We start from the raw sequence: 23,681 nt of genomic DNA, 5'->3' as shown, positions 1-23,681 counted from the left end.
TGATGAAAACTGACTGGTGTCGTATGTAACCCAAAGAAAGATGTTTAGCGATTAATCATCTCAACTCCAGCACACCCCTGCTGGAATTTCTCGGAGTAGTTCATCGGTGAACTGTTGTCCAACAGGAGATCAGAAATGGAGATCTTTGTTGATGACTGAACAGGTTCCTGTTTCATCCACAGCTCCCCATAGCAGCAGGTTATACCTACAGGCAGCGAGGCAAGGATCACATGTCAGCTTTGGTCTGATACGATAAGTAATGTTCCCACTGTACAAGTTCTCAGCAAAGACTAACAAGAGAGAGCCAGCTGTGTTCCTTTGACATTCAACAAGATAATTGACTTCCCATTACCAACAACCTGGGGAGTGGGGGGTAAGAGGGGAAGGACGGAGGGGGGGTTGGGTCTTTATTGATGAGAAACTTAACTGGACAAGTCACATCATTACTATGATCACAAGACCACAGTAATGTGCAGTGAGTGACTCACCCTCTTACTTGCTAAAGTCTTTCCACCATCTACCAGATGTAAGTCAGTAATGTGATGTGATTCCGGGGTCAGTTTAGCTCAATTGGCTTGTCAGCTGACGCAGAGCAATGCCAACAGTGCGGGTTCAATTCCTGTACTGGCTGAGATTATTCATGAAGGTCTCACCTTCTCAACCTTGTCCTTCACCTGAGGTGTGGCGACCCTCAAATTAAATCATCACCAATCAGCTCTCTCCCTCAAAAGGGATATCAGCCTATAGTCACCTGGGACTATGGCAATATTACCTTTTACCTTGCAATATTTACAATATTATTAAGCTAGAAAGAGTGCAGAAGAGATTTACCAGGATGCTACTGGGACTTGATGGTTAGAGTTATAAGGAGAGGCTGGATAGACTGGGACTTTTTTCTCTGAGCGTAGGAGGCTGAGGGGTGGCCTTATAGAGGTCTATAAAATAATGAGGGGCACAGATCAGCTACTTAGCCAATATCTCTTCCCAAAGGTAGGGGAGTCTAAAAGGTAGGGCAGAGGTTTAAAGTGAGAGGGGAGAGATACAAAAGTGTCCAGAGGGGCAATTTTTTCACATGGAAGGTGGTGAGTGTCTGGAACAAGCTGCCAGAGGCAGTAGTAGAGGCGGATACAATTTTGTCTTTTAAAAAGCATTTAGATGGTTACATGGGTACGATGGGTACAGAGGGATATGGGCCAAATGTGGGCAATTGGGACTAGCTTAGGTGTTTAAAACAAAAAGGGCAGCGTGGACAAGTTGGGCCAAAGGGCCTGTTTCCATGTTATAAATCTCTATGACTCTGCTCTAATACACAGCACTTAACTGGAATAGCGCAGCTCCAATAACAGGGATGGATGGATGGATAGAAGGAAAGCAGTCTAGGTTTGGGTGGGCACTTGTAATGTCTCCCATGTCCCCTGGATGTCTCTAATCGTTTTACATGCAATGAAGCATTTTTGCACTATAGTCACTGTTGTAAATTGTAAACCTAACAGCCAATTTTCACAAAGCAAGTTACCACAAACAGAACAGGATAATGACCAGATAATGTACTTTTTGTGGTGTCGATTGAGGGATAAATATTGGCTCCCCGGTTTCCTACCAAAATAATGCCATGGGAATGTTTTACACCCTCTAAGAGTCAGGCCTGGCCTCAGTTTGATGTCTGCTCTGAAAGATGGCATCTCTCCCAGTGCAGAATTCTCTCTGTATTCACTGGAGTGTCAACGTTGATTTCTCTGCTCAAATCCTGGAATGGGACTTGAATCCACAAAGTCCTGATTCAGAGGTGGGAGTGCTACTAACTGAAGCATTGCTGAAAAAGCAGCCCACTTTGACACTGTATCCATCACCCTGAGCATCCATGTTCTCCACCACTGACACATATTGGCTGCAGTCTGCTCTGTTTACGTGATAAGCAGCTAGCCAAGGCTTCCTCTGCAGAACTTTTAAAACTTGCAACCTGGAATGTCTAGAGGGATAAGGGAAGCAGGCTGATGGGAGGAGCACCACTGACTGTAAGTTCCCTATGAGGCATGCACCATAATCTCTTGGTAATTTATTCCCTCTTCATCCCTAGGTAAAAATCCTGGAGCTTCCTACATTACAGCACTGTGGAGTGACCTTCATCTCATTGGGTGTATTGGTGCAAGTAAATGGTTCACCAAATTCGCAAAGCGGAATGGGCAATGAATGCTGGTTTTGCTAGTGATGCCCAAATCCCATGAGCTCCGTGTCATGGGATTTGCTAGGCTGAAAGATTAAGTTTGTCATTCCCCAGCACACTAAATTTTAACCTTATGACTCTTTCCGGCAGACAATGGCAAACCACTGCAGCATTTTGCCAAGAATAACCATGGAACAATCCAATGGAAATCCATGGTCATCAATACCCTCTTCGAGCAATGATACCTGAAGGGGGGGATTCTTTCTTATCTTATTTCCTGTAAAGTTCCTCTTATTTCCTTTGAGATTGGACCTGGATTCATGGTGCATTGAGGTTGATAATTGCCTTCTCTAACTTACAGAATCATAGACTCCTACAGTGCAGAAGAAGGCCATTCGGCCCATTGACTCTGCACTGACTCTCTGACAGAGCATCTAGCAGACCCTAACCCCGTAACCCTATCTATTAATCTGCCTAACCTACACATCTTCATAAAATCACAGAATCCCTATGGTGCAGAATGAGGCCATTCAGCCCATTGAGTCTGCACTGACTCTCTGACAGAGGACTTTACCCAGGCCCTAACCTCATAACGCCACGTAATTACCCCACTAATCTCCCTAACCTAAACATCTTCATAAAATCACAGAATCCCTACAGTGCAGAATGAGGCCATTCAGCCCATTGAGTCTGCACTGACTCTCTGATAGAGTATCTTACCTAGGCCGTAACGCTGCAATCCCAGGTGTTAATCCCACGAATCCCCCTAACCGACACATCTTGGGATGCTAAAGAGCAATTTACCATGGCCAATCCACCTAACCTGCATACCTTTCTATTATTTTGGCTAATAAGAGGAAAATATATTTCGAGAAAGCTTTTCATGACTCCCAAGAAGCTTGACGGCATAGGAAGTACAATTTAGCGATGTGTAGTTGCTTTTGTAATGTAGAGAAATGAAGCAGTCACTCTGAGCTCTGAAAGATCCTGTAAACAGCGATGAGACAAATGATAGGGCCATCTCTTTGGTAGTCGTGTTAACTCGGGTTTCAAGAAAACACTGCTGTTTTGGTTAACATTTTGTTGCAGTTGTTTGGAATTAGCTGATATTTATAATATCAAATGCATTAAGGTTTCTAACCCTCGTTAGTGATATGAACACCCGTCATAGCATCCATTCTGCTTTCTATGTCCAACACTTTACATTTGCCTTTATTTTAATGTCACCTGCCATTTCCGTTTCTTGTCCATTTCACTCCAGCATTTTGGAGCTGCCTCCACGTTCCCCCACCCCGCCCCACCTTCACCCCCCCCCACCCCCACCTTCACCCCCCCCCCCCCCACCCCAGTTTTGCATCATTTGCAGATTTTGACCTCATTGAATGGAATTTCTGGATCCAGCTGTTTTTAGGTTGGTAAATTTCAAAAATCTGATATTAGTCATTTCCTCTCACTGCCTTTATTGGTCGGCTTTCACACAACTGAAGCAGTGGCCTGTTACTCACTTTATCACAGTGCGACTCAACAACATTGAATATAATGGACAACAAAAGCAGCAACATGAAGTTATCTGCCGCCTTTAACTGAGCAAAATATCCCAAAATGTTTCACAACAGAGGGAAGAGAAGCAAAGATTAACCTGGAGAATGAGGGGAGATGATCAGAGAGCTGGGATTTGAGGAGATTTCAAGGCGTTTTCTTTCTTATTAATTCACAGGCTATGGCAAGGTCCACATTTCTTACCCGTCCCTAATTGCCCTTGAGGCGATGGTGGTGAAGCTTCTACTTGAACAGGGTGATTGTGATTGTACAGTGAGCCAGCGTGAGGAGAGATGTGGAGTTGCGGAAGAGAGAGGTGTAGTGATTGAAGTTTGTGGCTTGTATACATCTACTTTGATTTGGTTTGATTTATTATTGTCACATGATTAACATACAATGAAAAGTATTGTTTCTTGCGCGCTATACAGACAAAGCATACAGTTCATAGAGAAGGAAACGAGAGACTGCAGAATTTAGTGTTACAGACATGGCTCGGGTGTAGAGAAAGATCAACTTAATGCAAGATAAGCCCATTCATAAGTCTGACAGCAGCAGGGAAGAAGCTGTTCTTGGGGTCAGAGGTGAGCTGGCAAGGTGGATACAAAACTGGCTCGGTCAAAGAAGATGAAGGGTAGCAGTGGAGGGGTGCGTTTCTGAATGGAGGGTTGTGACAAGTGGTGTTCCTCAGGGATCAGTGCTGGGACCTTTGCTGTTTGTAATATATATTAATGATTTGGAGGAAAATGTAACTGGTTTGATTAGTCAGTTTGTGGATGACACAAAGTTTGGTGGATTTGCAGATAGTGATGAGGACCATCAGGGGATACAGCAGGATATAAATCAGTTGGAGACTTGGGCGGAGAGATGGCAGATGGAGTTTAATCTGAACAAATGTGAGGCAATGCATTTTGGGAGGTCTAATACAGATAGGAAGGGATCTGGGTGTACAGGTACACAGGTCACTGAAAGTGGCAATGCAGGTGAAGAAGAAATACGGCATGCTTGCCTTCATCAGCCGGGTTATTGAGTTTAAAAATTGGCAAGTCATCTTGCAGATCTATAGAACTTTAATTAGACTGCACTTGAAATATAGTGTTCAATTCTGGTCGCCACACTACCAGAAGGATGTGGAGGCTTTGGAGAGGGTACAGAAGAGATTTACCAGGATGTTGCCTGGTATGGAGGGCATTAGCTATGAGGAGAGATTGGAGAAACTTGGTTTGTTCTCACTGGAGCGACGGAGGTTGAGGAAATCACCAAGATTATGAGGGGGATGGACAGAGCGGAAGATCAGAAGCTTTTTCCCGGGGTGGAAGAGTCAATTACTAGGGGGCAGATGTTTAAGGTGTGAAGGGTAAGGTTTAAAGAAGATGTACGAGGCAGATTTTTTACACAGACACTAGTAGGTGCCTGGAACTCATTGCCGAGGGAGGTAATGGAAGTGGATACATTAGTGACTTTTAAGGGGCATCTGGACAAATACATGAATAGGATGGGAATAGAGGGATATGGTCCCCGGAAGGGCTGGGGTTTTAGTTCAGTCGGGCAGCATGGTCGGTGCAGGCTTGGAGGGCCGAAGGGCCTGTTCCTGTGCTGTAATTTTCTTCATTCTTTGTTCTTTGAATCGGTTGGTACGTGACCTCAGACTTTTGTATCTTTTTCCTGAAGGAAGAAGGTGGAAGAGAGAATGTCCGGTGTGTGTGGGGGTCCTTAATTATGCCAGCTGCTTTGCCGAGGCAGTGTGAAGTGTAGACAGTCAATGGATGGGAGGCTGGTTTGTGTGATGGATTGGGCTACATTCACAATCTTTTGTAGTTTCTTGTGGTCTTGGGTAGAACAGGAGCCCAGACCAAGCTGTGATACAACCAGAAAGAATGCTTTCTATGGTTCATCTGTAAAAGTTGGTGAGAGTTGTAGCTGATATGTCAAATTTCCTTAGTCTTCTGAGAAAGTAGAGGCATTGGTGGGGCTTTCTTAACTATAGTGTCAGCATGGGGGGGACCAGGACAGGTTGTTGGTGATCTGGACACCTAAAAACCTGAAGCTGTTGACCCTTTCTACTTCATCCCCGTTGTTCTCCTCTACGCTTCCTGAAGTTGAACCGATACACTTACTATCATTGTCTCCAGCAATTGCTGTATCAGTGCTGGGGGGGTTACTAGCTTGGAAATTAAGTCAGAATACCAGTAAGCGAACGAGCCTGTTTGAAGGTTTTTACTGCTGCAAACAGCAAGCATGCTGACATTGCTTTATGCAACTTGTCTTTAAAAAGAACAGAAGCTGCACTGTTTTTGAAGAAGTGCTGTGTGGCATATTCAACAGATGTGTCTTCATGTCACAGGCCATGAAACAAATTAGAACCACAATTGAAGCAGATGGTTATGATTAATTCAGACTCTCCCCTTCATACTGCTCCATGCAGAGATGGTTTGAGACACACATGACCTTTGATACTCCCTCAGTCCCAGTCTCCATCTTCCCTTTTCCCAGTTGGCCGTAACTGACTGTATCTTGAATCAACGGCATTTATTTCAGTCTGGGAATCATGCCATCTTATTGGCTTATACAAAAACTCTTAGACCACCCTCAGTGTTTGATATCCTTATTAATAAAATTCAAGTATGTGTGGGTTTAGGTGGATTGGCTATGCTGAGTTTCAGCAGGGTAAACATGTGGGGTTACAGGCTTACATGGGATTAGCTCGAAGGGCCAAATGGCCTCCTTTGGCACTGTATAGATCGTATGATTCTATGAAATATGAGTTCACATTCAACAATGTACGATTTTTCACAAACAGAAAAACCTCATTCTCCTCGTGTCTGCATAGCTTTCCTCCGGGTGCTCCGGTTTCCTCCCACAGTCCAAAAGATGCGTAGGCCGTGCTAAATTCTCCCTCAGTGTACCCGAACAGGCATCGGAGTGTGGTGACTAGGAAATTTTCACAGTAACTTCATTGCAGTGTTAATGTAAGCCTACTTGTGACACTAATAAATAAGCCTCAAGAATGCTGCACAGCATAAACACAGACAGCAAGCAGGAGGGAGGATGGAGCAAGCGAGCTGAGGTGATGGGGGTGGGATGAGAGGCAACAGAAACACAGCCAAAGGAAGAGGCAAAAGTGGTTTGTCTGAGGTGTTTTAGATGGAAGTTCCTGAGGGGATAGTGGTTGAAAATCCAGCACCAGTTTAAGTTATAAGGAGAAGCTGGATAGACTGGGACTCTTCCCTGGAGCGAAGGAGAGTTAGGGATGATCTTATAGAGGTCTTTAAAATAATGAGGGGCATAGATCAGCTAAATAGTCAATATCTTTTTCCAAAGGTAGGGGAACTTAAAACCAGAGGGGATAGGTTTAAGGTGAGAGGGGACAGATGCAAAATTTTTTCACACAGAGGGTGGTGAGTGTCTGGGAGGAGCTGCCAGGGCAGTACTAGAGGTGGATACAATTAAAAACCATTTAGACAGTTACATGGTAAGGAAGTTAATTGGGACTAGCTTTGTGGTTAATAAAAGGGTGGGATGGACAAGTTGGGCCGAAGGGCCTGTTTCTATGCTGTAAACATCTGTGACTATGATTCAATGATGGAACGTTGGGAGTGGGGAGGAAGCTAATGTCAGTGGGATGGACGATGTGTGACAGATATATAATTGGAGATGAATGAGATCAGATGGATTGCCAGCTATGGAGTGATTTAAAAGCAAGGGTCAGGACATAAAATCAATTCAATAAAGCGCAGACGGGTTAGATTGAGGGTTTTCATGTGAGTGAAATTGCAAGACCGTCACTCTGATCTCCTTTATAAGGGATGGAGAAATTCATTTGGCCATCTTCCAAGACCGATGCCTATGCCCGCTTGGGAATGAAATATTTAAAAATGAAAATTGTTTTGGAATTTTAGGACGAGTTTCTAGAGGTGACAAGGGAATAACCTGCTGACTTCCCGCCCTGTTACTGTGCGCAGAAGCATAGACATCGAGTTGCACATCTTAAGAAAACTATTTTATTACAGTGGAAACGTAACAATACTGTACAGGTGTTATCTGAATGAGTATCACTTAGAATTTTGACGACTTTAAAAATAATGTTTATAACAAAACCTAGTTACAGCTACAACTAATGCACAATTCCAACCCATAATCAGCTGTCTAAATTAGAATGTGACACAAGAACCAGTATCCCATCTAAGTTTGATTGTGGATTAAGTAACAACTGTTATGATGGAATCGCACTGATTGTGTGTACTTTGTAACCATGCTTACTTTTCAATAAAGAAACTACACAAATACATGTCATTTGTGCTAACAAATCCCAGTTGTATCAAATTGTAACCTTTGCAAAATAAATACGTCTGGAGTTAGCCAGTACCTGCCCTTCACTTTGTAAAAAAAAACTTCAGCGTTTGAGCTAAGTATTTATTAAAAACAGCTGCATATATATTTTACAAGCATGGGAATTGAAACAACGTTGAGATGATTTGAGATACTTCTGACTGCAGCTCAGAATAAAGGACACGCTCATTTAAAAGCATTTATCCAGAGAGAAGCTTGTCTTTATTTGTGAATCGCAGAAGCGCCTTGGATTCTGCACCTTGAACGCAAACATCCCGTGCAAAATTAGAATCGAACCAAAATCTGTACGACGACATAGAAGGAACATTTCTTTTGTACATTTCTCCTATTCACATTTAATAGAGATACAGGTCCCCAGAACCTGGAACTTTGAAACACTTTCTAATCGATATGAACTGTTTGCTTGGACAGTTCTGGCTTTGGCTGACACACGCTGGCAAGTTTAGGTAAGTGCAGCTTTAAATTTCAAACAGCACTAGTCAGAACAAGCAGTCTCACATCACCAGGTTAAAGTCCAACAGGTTTATTTGGTAGCACGAGCTTTCAGAGCGCCGCTCCTTCATCAGGTGAGTGATGAAGAGGCAATGTTCCGAAAGCTCGTGGTACCAAATAAACCTGTTGGATTTTAACCTGATGTTGTGAGACTTCTTACTGCGTTTACCCCAGACCAACGCCGACAACTCCACATCAACACTGGTCAATGAATGGGTAAGGGTTTAAATTCTAAGCACTGCTTTGTTGCTGATGAAACTGGAAATTTTAATAGCTTCAATCGGCACTGTCACTGTATTATAAAACATGAACAAATCAGAAAAGAATAGACTTATATTTTGATAGTAAAACTTTGGTTGCTTGGGTTAGGATTAAGTCATTTCCAGACTGCTGATTCGTTGGGTTATGAATACTGTGTGGCACAGAAACAGGCTGAACTGCTGGAGTCTCCTCCCACTGGCAGCACGGTGGCACAGCGGTTAGCACTGCTGCCTCACAGCGTCAAGGACCCAGTTTGATTCTCAGCTCGGGTCACTGTCTGTGCAGAGTTTGCACATTCTCCCCATGTTTGCGTGGGTTTCCTCCGGGTGCTCCAGTTTCCTCCTACTGTCCAAAAGACAAGCTGGTTAGGTGGATTGGCCATGCTAAATTCTCCCTCACTGTACCCGAACAGACACTGGAGTGTGGCAACTAGGGGATTTTCACAGTAACTTCATTGCAGTGTTAATGTAAGCCTACTTGTGACACCAATAAATTAAAAAAAAATCTTTCCTCCTCTTCTGGGTTCTTCTGAATTTCCTATTGGATTTCTTGATGACTATCTTAAATTGACAGCTTCTATTAATGTTCATTTTCACAAGAGGAAACATTTCCTCTGTGTCCACTCTGTCAGAACCTTTCACTGTTTTAAAGATCTCTCACTCACAGCCCTCTATCTGACAAGAGAAAAGAGACCAATCCTTTCCTGATCTGTATTCACAATTCTGGTATCACCCATGTAAGTCTTCTCTGCACCATTGCCGGCACCTTTATACTAATTTTCCAATAATGTGACCCAAACTGCAAACAATATCCTAAGTGGGATCTAACCAAAACTCAATACAGGTTTAACATAACCTTTCTACTTTTCAATCCTATCCCATTGGAAATAAAACTCAGGGTGTATGTTTAATGGTGAGGAAGTTGATAGTATTCAAAATTGGACATTTGGTCTCCAATTTTAACAAAGATGTTTTTGTCAATTAGAAGTTTTTTAAACATTTAAGATGCCCAGACCCTGCCACAACACGCAGGTGTAAGAATGCAAGCCACAGTGGTTAGCACTGCTGCCTCACAGCGCCAGGAACCCGGGTTCAATTCTACCACTACATGCAGCTGTAAGAATGCAACTATATGATGAAGCTTCAATCTCAAATTAAAGCTTTCCTTCACCATTCTTGATCCAAGGTCACGTTAGGGACTGCTCTCTACTGAATGCAAACAATAGCTGGTGGCCTCTGGAAACTTGGGATCATTTCGCTTTTAGAGACTTCAATTATCCTTGCGGAAGAAGCTCAAGATATCGGCTGACGTCATTTTTGACATCTACTTTTTATGCTATTCATTGATGACTCTGAACTTTATGCTCTTGTTGTTGTAATGTTTACTGTCCAAAGTGAAGCAATGGAATGCCAACCAAACCAAATCACCTTCTGGTGACATCTGAACTATCGCATGAGTTCCTCTGTTGGATTATCCTCTGAATCTTCTGTGGACGATCTTTGTACCGGTTTTCTTACTTCCATGGAATTTCTTTTCAACTGTCCATTTAAGGTTGTGGTTTCCATTTCCACAACTGAGCTTGCGTTTGAAGGACAGTTTGACAGAGATCGGTGGAGGTTCTCTTTACCAAGCTCGCCGGCGTCATCTTTCTCCTCCGACTTTCCCAATAATTTTATTCGTCCATCCTTCTGTCCTCCTACTGTTGCTCGAAAGCCGGTCCCGATGGTGGGCGAGGGCCGTTTATCTAAAACAATGTGAACAAGAATGTTGAAAACGGCTACAGCTGCGAGTGTGTGCGGAACGCTAAAAGACTATGGCTGGAATTCCCCGGCCATTCACGCTGGTGGGATTCTTCAGTCCCACTGGCGTGGGGTGGGATGATGGGAATTCTCATTGAGAGCAGTGAGAATCCTGCCGCTAGCAAACAAAAATGCCACCTCCCGCCAGCGGGAACCGCGCGGCTGGGAAGCCGGTGAATATTGCCCGATCTGTTTGTGCAGCCTGTTCTCCTTCCCACCAGCAGATTCCTTACTGGTTGCACTAACGTGGACCGCCTACAACTTCCTGAAGAAGCAGAAACAGTTCAGGTCAGGAATGCGGAAACGGAATTGTTGGTCTAGAGGAGAACTCGATCCACCCAATATCAGGGAACCAGCACTGAACTGTATCAATGGCAGAAATATCTGTGTATTGCTGGTACTCTGGTGGGGGTATGTGGGGGTATGTGAGTTTGCACGTACATCTATCTGCACGGGCACTAACTCCTGAACTGTTCAGCGATTCCCAGTGGGAAACTTCCTGGATTCTCCCACACAAACAGCTGGTCACTCAGTAACATCTTTCCCAAATTCAAATCCCAGCTTATTTTTTCCAAGTCCCATTTTCTCCCCTTTTTAATCAGTATTTCTGCTATTTTAGTAATTACTTGCCTTAAATCTTTCCTCGCTTTCAAACATTCAGGCATTTAATACCAACAGATTGTAATAATGTGAGGCGCTGCTGCACTTGAAGTTAAAAAATCTATAATTTTTTTTGAGAGAGATGATTGGGCACGTATAACGTGGTTATGTCTGGCTTGCTTTCCACCTGTTGCTGGAGGTTAAAATCACCTTCTGATGTGCAAACTGTCACTTCCACAGAAACTATTTGAGTTGGGAACACGTCCAAAGATGTGTGGGTTAGGTTGATTGGCCATGCTAAATTGCCCCTTAGTGTCCTGAGATGTGTAGGTTAGAGGGATTAGTGGGTAAATATGTAGGGATATGGGGGTAGGGCCTGGGTGGGATTGTGGTCAGTGCAGACTCGATGGGCCGAATGGCCTCCTTCTGTACTGTAGGGTTTCTATGACTCTATGTAGAAACTAATTTAACACAGACAGTCACTCTTTGAGATATCAATGTTAAGAATTTGTTAACACTTTGAGATGGGTTGCTACATTCAGGAAATTATTGCATCCATTTTGATTTGATTTGATTTATTATTGTCACATGTATTAGTATACAGTGAAAAGTATTGTTTCTTGTGTGCTATACAGAAAAAGCATACCGTTCATAGAGAAGGAAACAAGCGAGTGCAGAATGTAGTGTTACAGTCATAGCTAGGGTGTAGAGAAAGATCAACTTAATGCAAGGTAGGTCCATTCAAAAGTCTGACAGCAGCAGGGAAGAAGCTGTTCTTGAGTTGGTCTGTATTTGACCTCAGACTTTTGTATCTTTTTCCCAAAGGAAGAAGGTGGAAGAGAGAATGTCCGGGGTGTGTGGGATCCTTAATTATACTGGGTGCTTTGCTGAAGCAGCAGGAAGTATAGACAGAATCAATGGATGGGAGGCTGGTTTGCGTGGTGGATTGGGCTACATTCACGACATTTTGCCCGTTGAAGTGGTGGAGGCTGCCTCGCTAAATATATTTAAGTCAGGGGTAGATAGGTTTCTGATAGACAGGGGAATTAAGGGTTATGGGGAGAGAGCGGGAAAGTGGAACTGATCCACTTCAGATCAGCCATGATCTTATTGAATGGCGGGGCAGGCTCGAAGGGCTGGATGGCCGACTCCTGCTCCTATTTCTTATGTTGTTATTTTGTAGTTCCTTGCAGTCTTGGGCAAAGCAGAAGCCAACCATTTGTCACACTGTGGGTTCAGTCAGGGAAGACTGATTGGGTGAGCAGGTTAGCTTGTGCCCAACACAGCTGTTGGGTGTGTGCTGGTTTTCCACGGAGGTCCACATCAGTCTGAAACCGGAGCCAAATTCAACATCATAAATGTGGCACTTAAATGCCACAGGTGTGGTGCAGCCACACAATAGGCGTCACCCTGACTAATCCACTGGCTCTCGTGTAGAGAAAGGCAGGAGGTCGGGTCTGGGGTAGTTTGGGAGGCTGTAAACTGTTGCTGGAGAAGGAGAACAGCAAACGTCCTGGGTGTTGTATCTCAGCAACCTCTGGTAGCCCTTTTAATAAGTGGCCCAGGGGATGCAACGCCACCCACTCGTGTCTGCGTTGTGCACGGGAATGGGATATTTGTTAACTCTTGCTGAGGCTGGACGGGAGTGGATGGGAAAGAAGCCTGTCGAAAATAAAAGGATGGGAAATCCACGACGGAGCTGTGAAACAGTCACAAAAACAGAAAATCTCAGCAGGTCGGACAGCACCCGTGGAGAGAGAACAGAGCCAAAGTTTTGTGTCTGCATGACCTTTCGTCAAAGCCGAGAGTGAAGAGAATCAGATAAGATTTATATGTGAGGGTTGGGGGGGCCTATAATTGGACAAAGGAGATGTAAAGGAATGATGATGGCGGCTGAGAAAGGGACAAAAAAACCATTAAGTGATCGGAACGCATGAATGACAAATCAGAGGCGTGGATTGTTAAGGATTTACCCGAGGAAAGTTGGAAGTTGCCCTGAAGGTGGCCGGGGGGTTGGGTTTGGAGATAAGATGGAGAATGAGACTGGAGGAGTGGAAAAAGAATAAAAGGTGATGAAAATTGGATGGATGACATAAAAGCAGAATTGAAATAAAATAAATGGAAATGGGCGGAAGGTGGAGGGGAGAGCTCACGGTCTGAAGCTGTTGAACTCAATGTTGAGTCTGGAGGTAGAGAGTCTGTAAAGTGCCCAATCGGAAGGTGAGGTGCTTTTCCTCCACTTGGGGTTCGCTGGAACATTGCAAAAGACCCAGGATGGACATGTGGACAGGAGGACAGGGCAGTGGTAAGCGACAGGAAGTGGCTTGCAACAGTCTGTGGGCAAGTGACTCGGCATTGCGACACCTCCAGCCGATTGTTGCTGCAGCAAAACCAACACACCAGGAGATATCTGTCCACCGGAATGATAAGAACCAGGAATTTCTGCATGATCATCCACCTAGGCAGAGGATTGACAGAAACTGCAGTCAAATGGTCAATCGTCCATGTTAAAGTTAATCATTGGGAGATTATCCACCTTCACCGTGGTTCATACACAGGGCTCCGGGTTTAGGTTCAAAATTCACTTACAATCTTTCGTTGCAGGTTCGTGTTGGAGCATATTTCTGGGTTTTGCATTTTGAGATAAACTTTTAAGCAAAATCAGCAATTTGGAAGAAAATCATAAAAAACATTTCTTCTCAACAATGTAATTAACTTCAATGTATAATTACCTCCTGGTCCAATCGGATGCATTAGCCTGTTCATCTGGACATTCCAGTGCTTAACATGTGAACTCGCTTGGCGTAATTTCTTCTGTGCAGCCTAAAAGGAAGGGAGAGAACTGTCACCAAATGAAGGCCTGTTAATGAACCAATGGGGCTGGTGTCAACACCTACACAAGATCTCAGCAATATTCCATATTTTTATTTTGTTGAGATTCACGGTGGTTAGCACTGCTGCCTCACTAGACTCTTGGGTTCAATTCTGGTCTTGGGCGGCTGTGCAGAGTTTGCATGTCCTCCCTGTGCCTGCGTGGGTTTCCTCTGGGTGCTCAGTCCAAAGGTGTATGGGTTAGATGGATTGGCCATGTTAAATTGCCCTTTAGTGTCCCAAGGTGTGTAGGTTAGGGGGATTAATGGGGTAAATAAGTGGGGTTACAGGGATAGGGTGGGGAGAAGGCCTGGGTAACTTTAGTAGGGTAAGATACTCTGTTGGAGAGCTGGTGGCAGCCTCGATGGGCTGGATATCCTGGTCCACTCCTTAAGTCACTCCCAAATCCCTGTCCCCCTGCCCAATGGCATCTTTCTATACAAACGCAGCAGATAAAGCATCTGCCCTTTGATCGCTTCTCTCCTCAGGTGTCAATGATCCAAAAAATATTCCTTCCAGATGTGGCAATGATTTACTTTTCCTACTTCCGATCCAGTCTATTGTATTCACTGCTCACAACGTGGTCTCCTCCACATTCAGAGACCCACGGCAGAACGAGTGACTGCTTTGCAGAACGCCTCTGTTCAGTCTGCAAGCATGGCCTGGAGCCTCCAGTGGCCCAATCATTTTAGTTCCCTCCCGTGGACCCAGGCTGACATCTCTATCCTCGGCCTACCCTGTTGCTCCAGTGAGGTTCAGCGTGAGCTGGAAGAGCAGCACCTCATCTTTCTTAGAATCATTGAATCCCTGCAGTGCAGAAGGTGACCATTAGGCCCAGTGAGCCTGTACCAACAACAATCACACCCAGGCTCCATACCCACAAGCCCTGACACTCAAGGGTAATTTATCATGGCCAATCGACCTAACCCGCACACCTTTGGAGTGTGGGAGGAAACCCACACAGACATGGGGAGAATGTGCAGACTCCATACAGATAGTGACCCAAGACGGGAATTGAACCTGGGTCCCTGGCGCTGTGAGGCATCAGTGCTAACTACTGATTGGACACTTTACAGGCTTCTGGACATAACATTCAGTTCAGCAATTTCAAATCATGATCTCAGTGCCCATTTTAGAATCACAGAACCCTTACAGTACACAAGGAGGCCATTCAGCCCATCGACTCTGTGCTGAAAACGATCCGTTAAGGGGCATTTTGTTCCCTTTCTCTGTTTAAGTTGCTGTTTTGCTTTCAGTCAGGAGCACATTGGCCCTGGGCACCTTGTTTGTTCCTTGGTGTCTTCTCTTGTCCAATTTTGTTCTCTTTGGCCTTGGAAGACTAACTCCTCTTCTCCTGACTGTCAGCCTATCACAGGTCTTCCTTCTGGGCCTGGCGCCCACTCCCGGCTCAAAATCTTGAACATTCCCTCAGTTCTGATGGATGTCTGGCGTACTGGGAGCGGGACTATCCACAAACTCCGCCCTCCCCGCTGGGAATGTCGTGGCGCAAGAGGCCTGCCATTGGCTGGTGGCAAGATCTTCCATTCCCGCTGCTGTTAATTCTCCACGTTCCCTGCTCCTGGCCAACCCACATGGGGGGAGGCACTGGGGGAGTGGGACAACCATCGGCGGGACTGGAAGATCCCAGCAGCGGCAATGGCTGGAAAGTCCCACCCATAAACTTCATTGCTCTCCACAGATACTGCCGGGACCAGCTCAGTATTACCAGCACGTCCTGTTCTCCATCTAAGACATGACTTAAAGGGGATTTTAACAGTAAATAAATAAATAGGGGACTTTCACAGTAACTTCATTGTGGTGTTAATGTAAAACTACATGTGACAGTAATAAATAAACTGAAATTTCTAAGCGGTATTGTTTCCATTTTATGACTGTGTGATTTATGTCCCTAGTCTTGCACTCTGATAGTCGCACCTTTGATCTTGGCTACTTTGCCCCAGTTATTTAAAAGCAGCCCACAGCAAACATAAGCTGTCAACTGTAATACTTCGATGAATTTCAAAATGATTAGCACAAAGTCCCAGGAAACGCTTTGTGAAGGTTTTAACATTAGCCAGAGTCGTGTTACTTTAAGCGTAAACCTGTGTCCTGTACATCACCACAGACACCACATGTTAAAGGGCACACTTCCACACTGTGAAATTATTCTCTATTACTGTGTTCTCCTCAGCAAAGTCACAATTAAAATTAGCCCATGTGGTGATACTATATTTAAAAAAATGTTTGATAAACTTTCGTTCCCCGATAACAGCCAGACTGAATTTACAAAAACGGTTTTTCTCTGTTTTGTAATATCGGCTGTGATTCTCTTGAATTGGGACAAAGTGTCCAACTTGGAAGGTTTCCTGTCTATCGACTGGGATTCTGCCAGTTAATGAATGCAATGTGGACGGCCAGCCCCGCTGTTCTGAGACCGGGCCGCCATTTTTAAATGGTGAACCCGATCTCCGCGCTTGGAGGCAGGCACCCCTTCCCACAAATGGCGGCCTCCACACTGACCAACGGAGCCCCACCAACTTGTCACAGTGAGAGGCATCTCTGCCCCTCCCCCATCCTGAACCCACAAATAACGGATATCTCCCTCATCACGCAGGCATGAGGGTATCCAACCCTACCCTATCTGACACCCCCGCTCCCTGACTCAGCCCCCTCCCCTCAGGTTTCTCACACCCAGGTCCCCCGCAGGCCAATAGTGCACTGTCCCCTGGCATCGACACCCTGGCCTGGCACCTTGGGCCCCGAGGAGGCTCAAGGAGATAGTTCTATAAGAGCATAAGACATAGGAGCAGAATTAGGCCACTCGGCCCATTGAGTCTGCTTCACCATTCAATCAGGGCTGATATTTTTCTCATCCCCATTCTCCTGCCTTTTCCCCATAACCCCTTATCCCTTTGTTAATCAAGAACCTACCTATCTCTGTCTTAAAGACACTCAATGACCCGGCCTCCACAGCCTTCTGTGGCAAAGAGTTCCACAGATTCATCGTTTGCTGGCTGAAGAAGGTCCAGTGACTATTTGTCTCTCTGCTGTTGCCATGTTGCAAAGGACTGATTCCTCAATGGTCAAAGAAAAAAGAACTAACTAAATTGCAGCACAGGAACAGGCCCTTCAGCCCTCCAAGCCTGCACCGACCATGCTGCCCGACTGAACTAAAACCACCTATCCTTCTGGGGAACATACCCTCCATTCCCATCCTATTCATGTATTTGTCCAGACATCCTTAAAACTCACTATTGTATCTGCTTCCACTACCTCCCCAGCAGCAAGTTGTAGGCACCCATCACCCTATCTGTAAAAAACTTGCCTTGTACATCTCCCTTAAACCTTACCCCTCTCACCGTAAACCTGTGCCCCCTAGTAATTGACTCTTCCACCTTGGGAAAAAGCTTCTGACTATCCACTCTGTCCATGCCTCTCATAATCTTGTAGACTTCTATCAGGTCCCCCCTCAACCTCCATCGCTCCAGTGAGAATAAACCAAGTTTCTCCAACCTCTCATAGCTAATGCCCTCCATACCAGGCAACATCCTGATCCTGAGAATTGGGTGGGTTCAGGCTGGGGGAAAGGGGTTGACCTCCCCATTCTCCCCAAGGATGGGGGTGTTGTGGCGGGACTGCTTGTGGTCTCACTTCCTCTTTTGCAAACCAGTTCAAAGAGGCAATTAAACCATGGACTGCCAGTCAGGTTTAGACTCTGTCAATATTGCGGTCAGGATCAATGGGGTACTTGTGGTGCATTCAATTCTGAAGGGAAATAAAAATAAACACAGGTGGCTGGAGAATGCTAGAAATCCATTCAGCTGGCAGCTGAATCTTTTACAAAGCACTGATTGCTGAATTTGATGAAAGATTTCAAGTGCAATGGAGCAAGTTTCAACAATTTCAGCTTGCTGGGAAACCTCAACAACTTCAAATCAAAGCTGTGTGAACAGACTGGGGCTGAGTTCACAGCTGGGCAGACTGGAACTACCCCCAGGTGAAACTGACACCAGAAAACTTCAAAGGGGTCTGCTCACACCTGCAGATTCTGACAGGGAGAAAGAAAAATCTCTGCTGCAGAATGGAGCATTGCAATGATTTAAAATCCTGCTAACTGGGGGCATGGAGGTTAAAGTGACCTGCTCACTACAGGATTAGCACAGTTGACAGACAGGAATGCAGCTGCCCAAAATCACTTGCCAGTGGTAACCCGCCCGAGCGAGAAGGGGCAGTCCTTGCGGTGGTCAACACCTTGCCCTCAGCCCAAGCTCACCCAACCCTCAGGATCCTTAAAGGACACATCCTTTGCAGCCTGGCAAATGGTCACTGGACCTACCACCTTGAGCCACCATGGGCCCCAGGCCAGGGTGTCAGCACCAGGGTGCCAGGGGGCAGTGCACTGTTGATATTCCAAGCCACGGGACCTGAAGAGAGGCTGGGTGGAGGGTCTGAAGGGGAAGGAAGGCTGAGTGGGTGTCTGTGGAGGGAGGGAGAACTGAATGTGGGGCCAGGGAGGGAAAGGGGAGGGGGGGGGGATGTGTGGAGGTTCTGAGCGAGGAGGGTAAGGGGCATGAATGGGGAGTTGGGTCAGATAAACCTTGTGGCTGCATGGTGGTGGGGGTGTGTGAGGGTGCAGTGGGAGGATGCCTCTCTTTGCTGAGGAGTTGGTGGTGCTTCCTGGACCATTAGGGTCCAACACGCTTGTGGAGACCTGTACGAAAGCCCGCCCGATGCAGGCAGACCCCAGTGGCATCGCGGGTGAATAGCCAATTGGGCAGGAACCCAGGCAGCACGGCCTGGGAGGGTCATCATGGGCTTGGCCACCAGCTCACAACCTGTTTCTCCACCGACTCACAATTCTCCGGGTCATTGCCATACTCGCCAGGAGTGAGCAGACCTGGAAAATACCCCCCCAAATCGGATACAAATGTCTTAGATCTCCAAGTTTGGAATTCAGGGATACTGAAAGCTCCTCGTGGGTTAATAAGACATGATTTAAATTCTTACAATGTCGGAGAGAAGGACAGACAGTAATCTCGGCGTCTCCGGTGATTGAAGCAACATGCTACCCGTCTGCAGCGTACATCAAAACCAGGGCACTCACTGCCCGTTACAGATCAGAGCTTCAGAAACACCAGCCGGTCACTGTCACTGCACAGCGAGGGGGAAATTAAACAGATCCAGCCTCGTGTGAAAGAAAATGGTTCAGGGAACCAATCCATGTACAATGTGTATGCTAAAAGTGGTTTCAAAATTTGCGGAACTTATACCAATATCTCACTTGTCACGTGGGAAGGGGGTAGTGGGATAGAGGCTAATTTTGCATGTCATTGATTTATCATCAGAACTCATGAGGAATCATTAAAACATCAGCTCTGTATTCTGTCTGACAGATCTGGTTGACTCGCTGAGTTTTCCAACATTATCTACTTTTCTTTCAGAGTTTCAGTGCGTTTAGCAGCTGTAAATTGTTGGTTCCCAAAATGGTGACTAATCTCAGAATGTTACATGTCAACAGATTCCCATTGCCTCGTTCTGTCCTGACAAAGACAGCATAATCTTGCGACCTTGGGTGGGATTTTCCAGCCCCTCCGGCTCTGCGGGATCTTCCAGTCCGAAATCAGCAGGGATTTGAACGGCTCGCTGCATCGGAGACAATGCTGCGACAGGGCTGGAAAATTCCAGCTCTGGGGCTTTGGTTTTACGGTCCGGATTCGAATGAAATACTTATCATCATTCTCAACATAGCCAAACAAACAAAAAAAGTATATATCATGTTTCTACTTTGGATTTTGCCTTCTCCATGAATTCTGTAACATGACAGGCTGCTGCATATTTGGACTTAGAATCAGAGAATCCCTACAGTGCAGGAGGAGGCCATTTAGCCCATGGAGTCAGCACCAACCACAATCTCACCCAGGTCTATATATCCCCATAACCCTATATATTCACCCTGCTAATCCCTCTGACACGCAGGGACAATTTGTCATAGCCAATCAACCTAACCCACACATCTTTGGACTGTGGGAGCACCCAGAGGAAACCCACGCAGACACAGGGAGAATGTGCAGACTCCACACAGACCCAAGGGTGGAACTGAACCCAGGTCCCTGGCGCTGTGAGGCAGCAGTGCTAACCACTGTGTCACCATGCCACTGGGATTGAACCTGGGTCCCTGGCACTGTGAGGCAGCAGTGCTAACCCACTGTGTCACCGTGCCCCCCCCGGGAATTGAACCCAGGTCCCTGGCACTGTGAGGCAGCAGTGCTAACCCACTGTGTCACCGTGCCCCCCCGGGAATCGAACCCAGGTCCCTGGCACTGTGAGGCAGCAGTGCTAACCCACTGTGCTGCCTTCTTGTCCCACCATGACACCCCTTCCTGACCTCTGCAAATCAGACGCATCCTTATTATAGTTTTAATTCAAACACAATTGGAACTAAATGGGTGAACTCTGGTGGTGAAAATGCAGAGAAAGGAGGTTGATTCGAACACATTAGGCATTGCTGTGATAAACATCACCAAAACTAATCTGTACTCTCTGTATTTCTTTGATCATCTAATTGCTCTGAAAGTACTGCACTCTTGTTGTTACACTGCAACACATTATGAATTTGGGAACAGATTAATCCCCAGCAGATTAACTTCTTCCTGATCATATGTCAGGAAGACGGCTGTTTTGAGTGCTGATGCTATGGTTGGTTCGTGCAGACACTTACCACCACATCCTGGTCTGCTCGCTGTCTGTTGACCCGGACTTCCTCCAGCTGTTTCTGGGCCTCTTCGAGGATCTTCGACTTACTGTCCATCTCTTGCTTCAACTCCTGTTTTTCTCTCTGGGTTTTTCTGATAAGTTCCTCCTGCTCTTCTTTAAGCTGCATCAGCGCCTTCATTTTATCCTCCTCCTCAGACAGCAATCTAATGACAAAATGGATAGACTATGCATCATATCATAAAATCCCTACAGTACAGAAAGCCATTTGGCCCATTGAGCCAGCACCTACAACAATCCCACTCAGGCCCTATCCCATAATCCTACATATTTACCCTGCAAATCCTCCTGACACTAAGGGATAATTCAGCATGGCCAATCAACCTAACCCGTACATCTTTGACCTGTGGAAGGAAACCAGAGCACCCGGAGGAAACCCACCCAGACACGGAGAGAAGATGCAAACTCCCCACAGACAGTGACCCAAGCTGGAATCGAACCCAGGTCCCTGGTGCTGTGAGGCAGCAGTGCTAACCCACTGTGCCACCCATAGAAAGCCAGCATGTGGGCTCAAATAGTTGCCTTCACTTTGGGAATACATATTCCTGCTGCCTTGATATAAACAAAACATCAGTCAAGAGTTTTCTTTGCCTTGTTTTTTTTCCACGATGTGGAGATGCTGGCATTGGACTGGGGTGGGCACAGTAAGCAGTCTCACAACACCAGGTTAAAGTCCAACAGGTTTATTTGGTAGCACCAGCTTTCTGAGCACTGCCCCTTCATCAGGTGAGCAATGAAGGAGCAGTGCTCCGAAAGCTCATGTTACCAAATAAACCTGTTGGACTTTAACCTGGTGTTGTGAGACTGCTTACTGTTTTTTTCCTGTTCTTTGGGTGCATCAGTTAGGAAATTACTCCAAAAAAATTTTGCAGCTGTTACAACATGCTGAGAAATTACAGTGTTTCTACGCATGGTTTGAGTCTGGGTTGAAAATATGTTTTTTTTTACAGCTCCTTTGCCCAGGTCTGACTGAGACAGAATCTGGAAATTTATTCTCTGCTGTCTTAGAGAAGTACTTGACTTCTTCTTCCTGGTGTTGAGTATCGAGAAAATGCTGCTAGTGGGAAGAGTGAGTAAACGCAAAAGATTAATATGCACAAGTTACACGACTTGGCATCAAGTAATGTTGTTTCAGCCGGGGAAACTGCAACGTTCCAACTCCTCAAAGTATTCGCATTTCCTGATTTGGACAGGGGGAACCTCTTGTGATGCTGACTGAGGCGACAGTGTATCAAACAGCTGATTGGTAAGATGAATAAAGATGGGATCACGTTTGAGCCTTCATTAACCTATTTGCACTGAATGGAATAGCGTTGAGATAAAAGGTGAAAATTGGGAAGAATCAACTGATAAATGTACGAGAAATGATCAAATGCAGCCTCGGATTCCATCAGTAATTTAGTCGGTTTCCTGCTGTGTTATAATGACCTGTCGGAACTTTAAAAATAAGAGACGCACTACATCACCGACAGGAAAAAAAGCACGTCGCGCCAGTCCTGGCAGCTGGAGAAATGTGATTCTATTTTTTACATAGTTATTTTTCACAAAATACAGTGTATACAAACAAGTGGGTGTGGGCCTAACTGGATTGCTCTTTGAAATAGCTGATGCAAACTCAATGGACTCTTTGGTGCATTATTCTATGGCTCTATGCTGTTATTAAACTCTAGCAGTGTAATTTTCACCTCCCGAGGTTATGGGTCAGGTACTCATTGTATCACGGGGTGCTCACAAATCCTTTAGCACTGAAATGATAACATTGAATACCGAAGATAATTTCAGAGAGGCAATCTGGATACTCTGTGGGGCTACTTCTTGACAATGGTGATATTGCTCAACTCCTCATTGTCTCAACAACTCAGCCACTTTATTTACTGTATGAAGTCTCACAACACCAGGTTAAAGTCCAACAGGTTTATCTGGTAGCACGAGCTTTTGGAACACTGCTCCTTCATTAGGTCCTTTACGAGACAAAGGAGCAACACTCCAAAAGCTCGTGCTACCAGATAAACCTGTTGGGCTTGTTGCGAGACTTCTTACTGTGCCCACCCCAGTCCAACGCCAGCACCTCCACAACATGATTTACCTAACTCAGTGTGAATCCTCCAACTTGGTGTTAGAAGTAGCAGGCTAGCTTAAAGTGATTGAGCTTCTGTCTGTCACCAGGGCCAGGTGGACGAACTATAGTTATTTGCAAAACCTGCCTTTCAGTGAGTTTCAAGCTTCAAAGGAGATTTTATGTTGCTCTTCTGGCACAGGGTCTAAGGCAGTCTTGAAAGCAAACTTGAGACACGTACAAAACAAGGTCAGCAACGAGCTCGCCTGCCTCAAGCCCACTTGATACCCAACCACAGAAATAGTTTCGGTGTGACCTGTCTCCGGATGTAGCTTGTGCAAATACGTTAAGAATGCAAAAGTTGGAGAAATATGTTCACAGCGGGGATGCTGTTGAGGTGGGTAAAGAGCTCACTGGCACTCTTAAATTTTACCAATAAATTCTCGGTCAAGTGGTTCCCCTGACGACTTGTGGGTAAATGTACCACCAGGTGGTGTGATCTCGGACCAAACAGACCTGAAAGGGTTGAGACTCGGTCCCTGATCGGTGTTCAGTCACCTGACGTCAGGTGGGCATGGAGGGTACTACAACGGGTCTTAGGAAAAGGAGAAGGCCGTTCAGCCCCTCGGGCTTGCTCAGCCTTCAAATACATTACGGCCAATCTTCACCTTGACTCGATTTACCCTTATCCCTGCATGCCAGAGGAGGAAATCAAATCGGCAATGGCTCCTGCCTCAGTAAAGACATTTGTACGACCAACTGGAAGAGACAACAATGATAT

At 45.6% G+C, this 23,681-nt stretch overlaps 1 protein-coding gene across 1 annotated transcript in view; it reads right to left on the bottom strand.

Annotated features, from left to right (window-relative positions):
* Positions 1-7,687: 7,687 nt before the first annotated feature.
* The window catches only part of LOC145357118 (differentially expressed in FDCP 6 homolog), a 156,605-nt gene continuing 140,611 nt past the window's right edge, over positions 7,688-23,681 (bottom strand). The window contains exons 10-12 of the mRNA XM_080210267.1: positions 20,792-20,990; positions 13,935-14,025; positions 7,688-10,547 (exon numbers count right to left, since the gene is read on the bottom strand). Coding sequence (XP_080066393.1) covers positions 10,249-10,547; positions 13,935-14,025; positions 20,792-20,990 — 589 coding nt within the window. The 3' untranslated portion in view covers positions 7,688-10,248. The remainder of the gene's footprint in view (positions 10,548-13,934; positions 14,026-20,791; positions 20,991-23,681) is intronic.

Source organism: Carcharhinus amblyrhynchos, chromosome 22, assembly GCF_965287045.1.
Source record: "Carcharhinus amblyrhynchos chromosome 22, sCarAmb.v2.hapA, whole genome shotgun sequence".
In the NCBI taxonomy this organism is placed as follows: domain Eukaryota; kingdom Metazoa; phylum Chordata; class Chondrichthyes; order Carcharhiniformes; family Carcharhinidae; genus Carcharhinus; species Carcharhinus amblyrhynchos.
The sequence above is the reverse complement of the archived record's forward strand: the minus strand, read 5'-3'. Positions and strand labels throughout refer to the sequence as shown.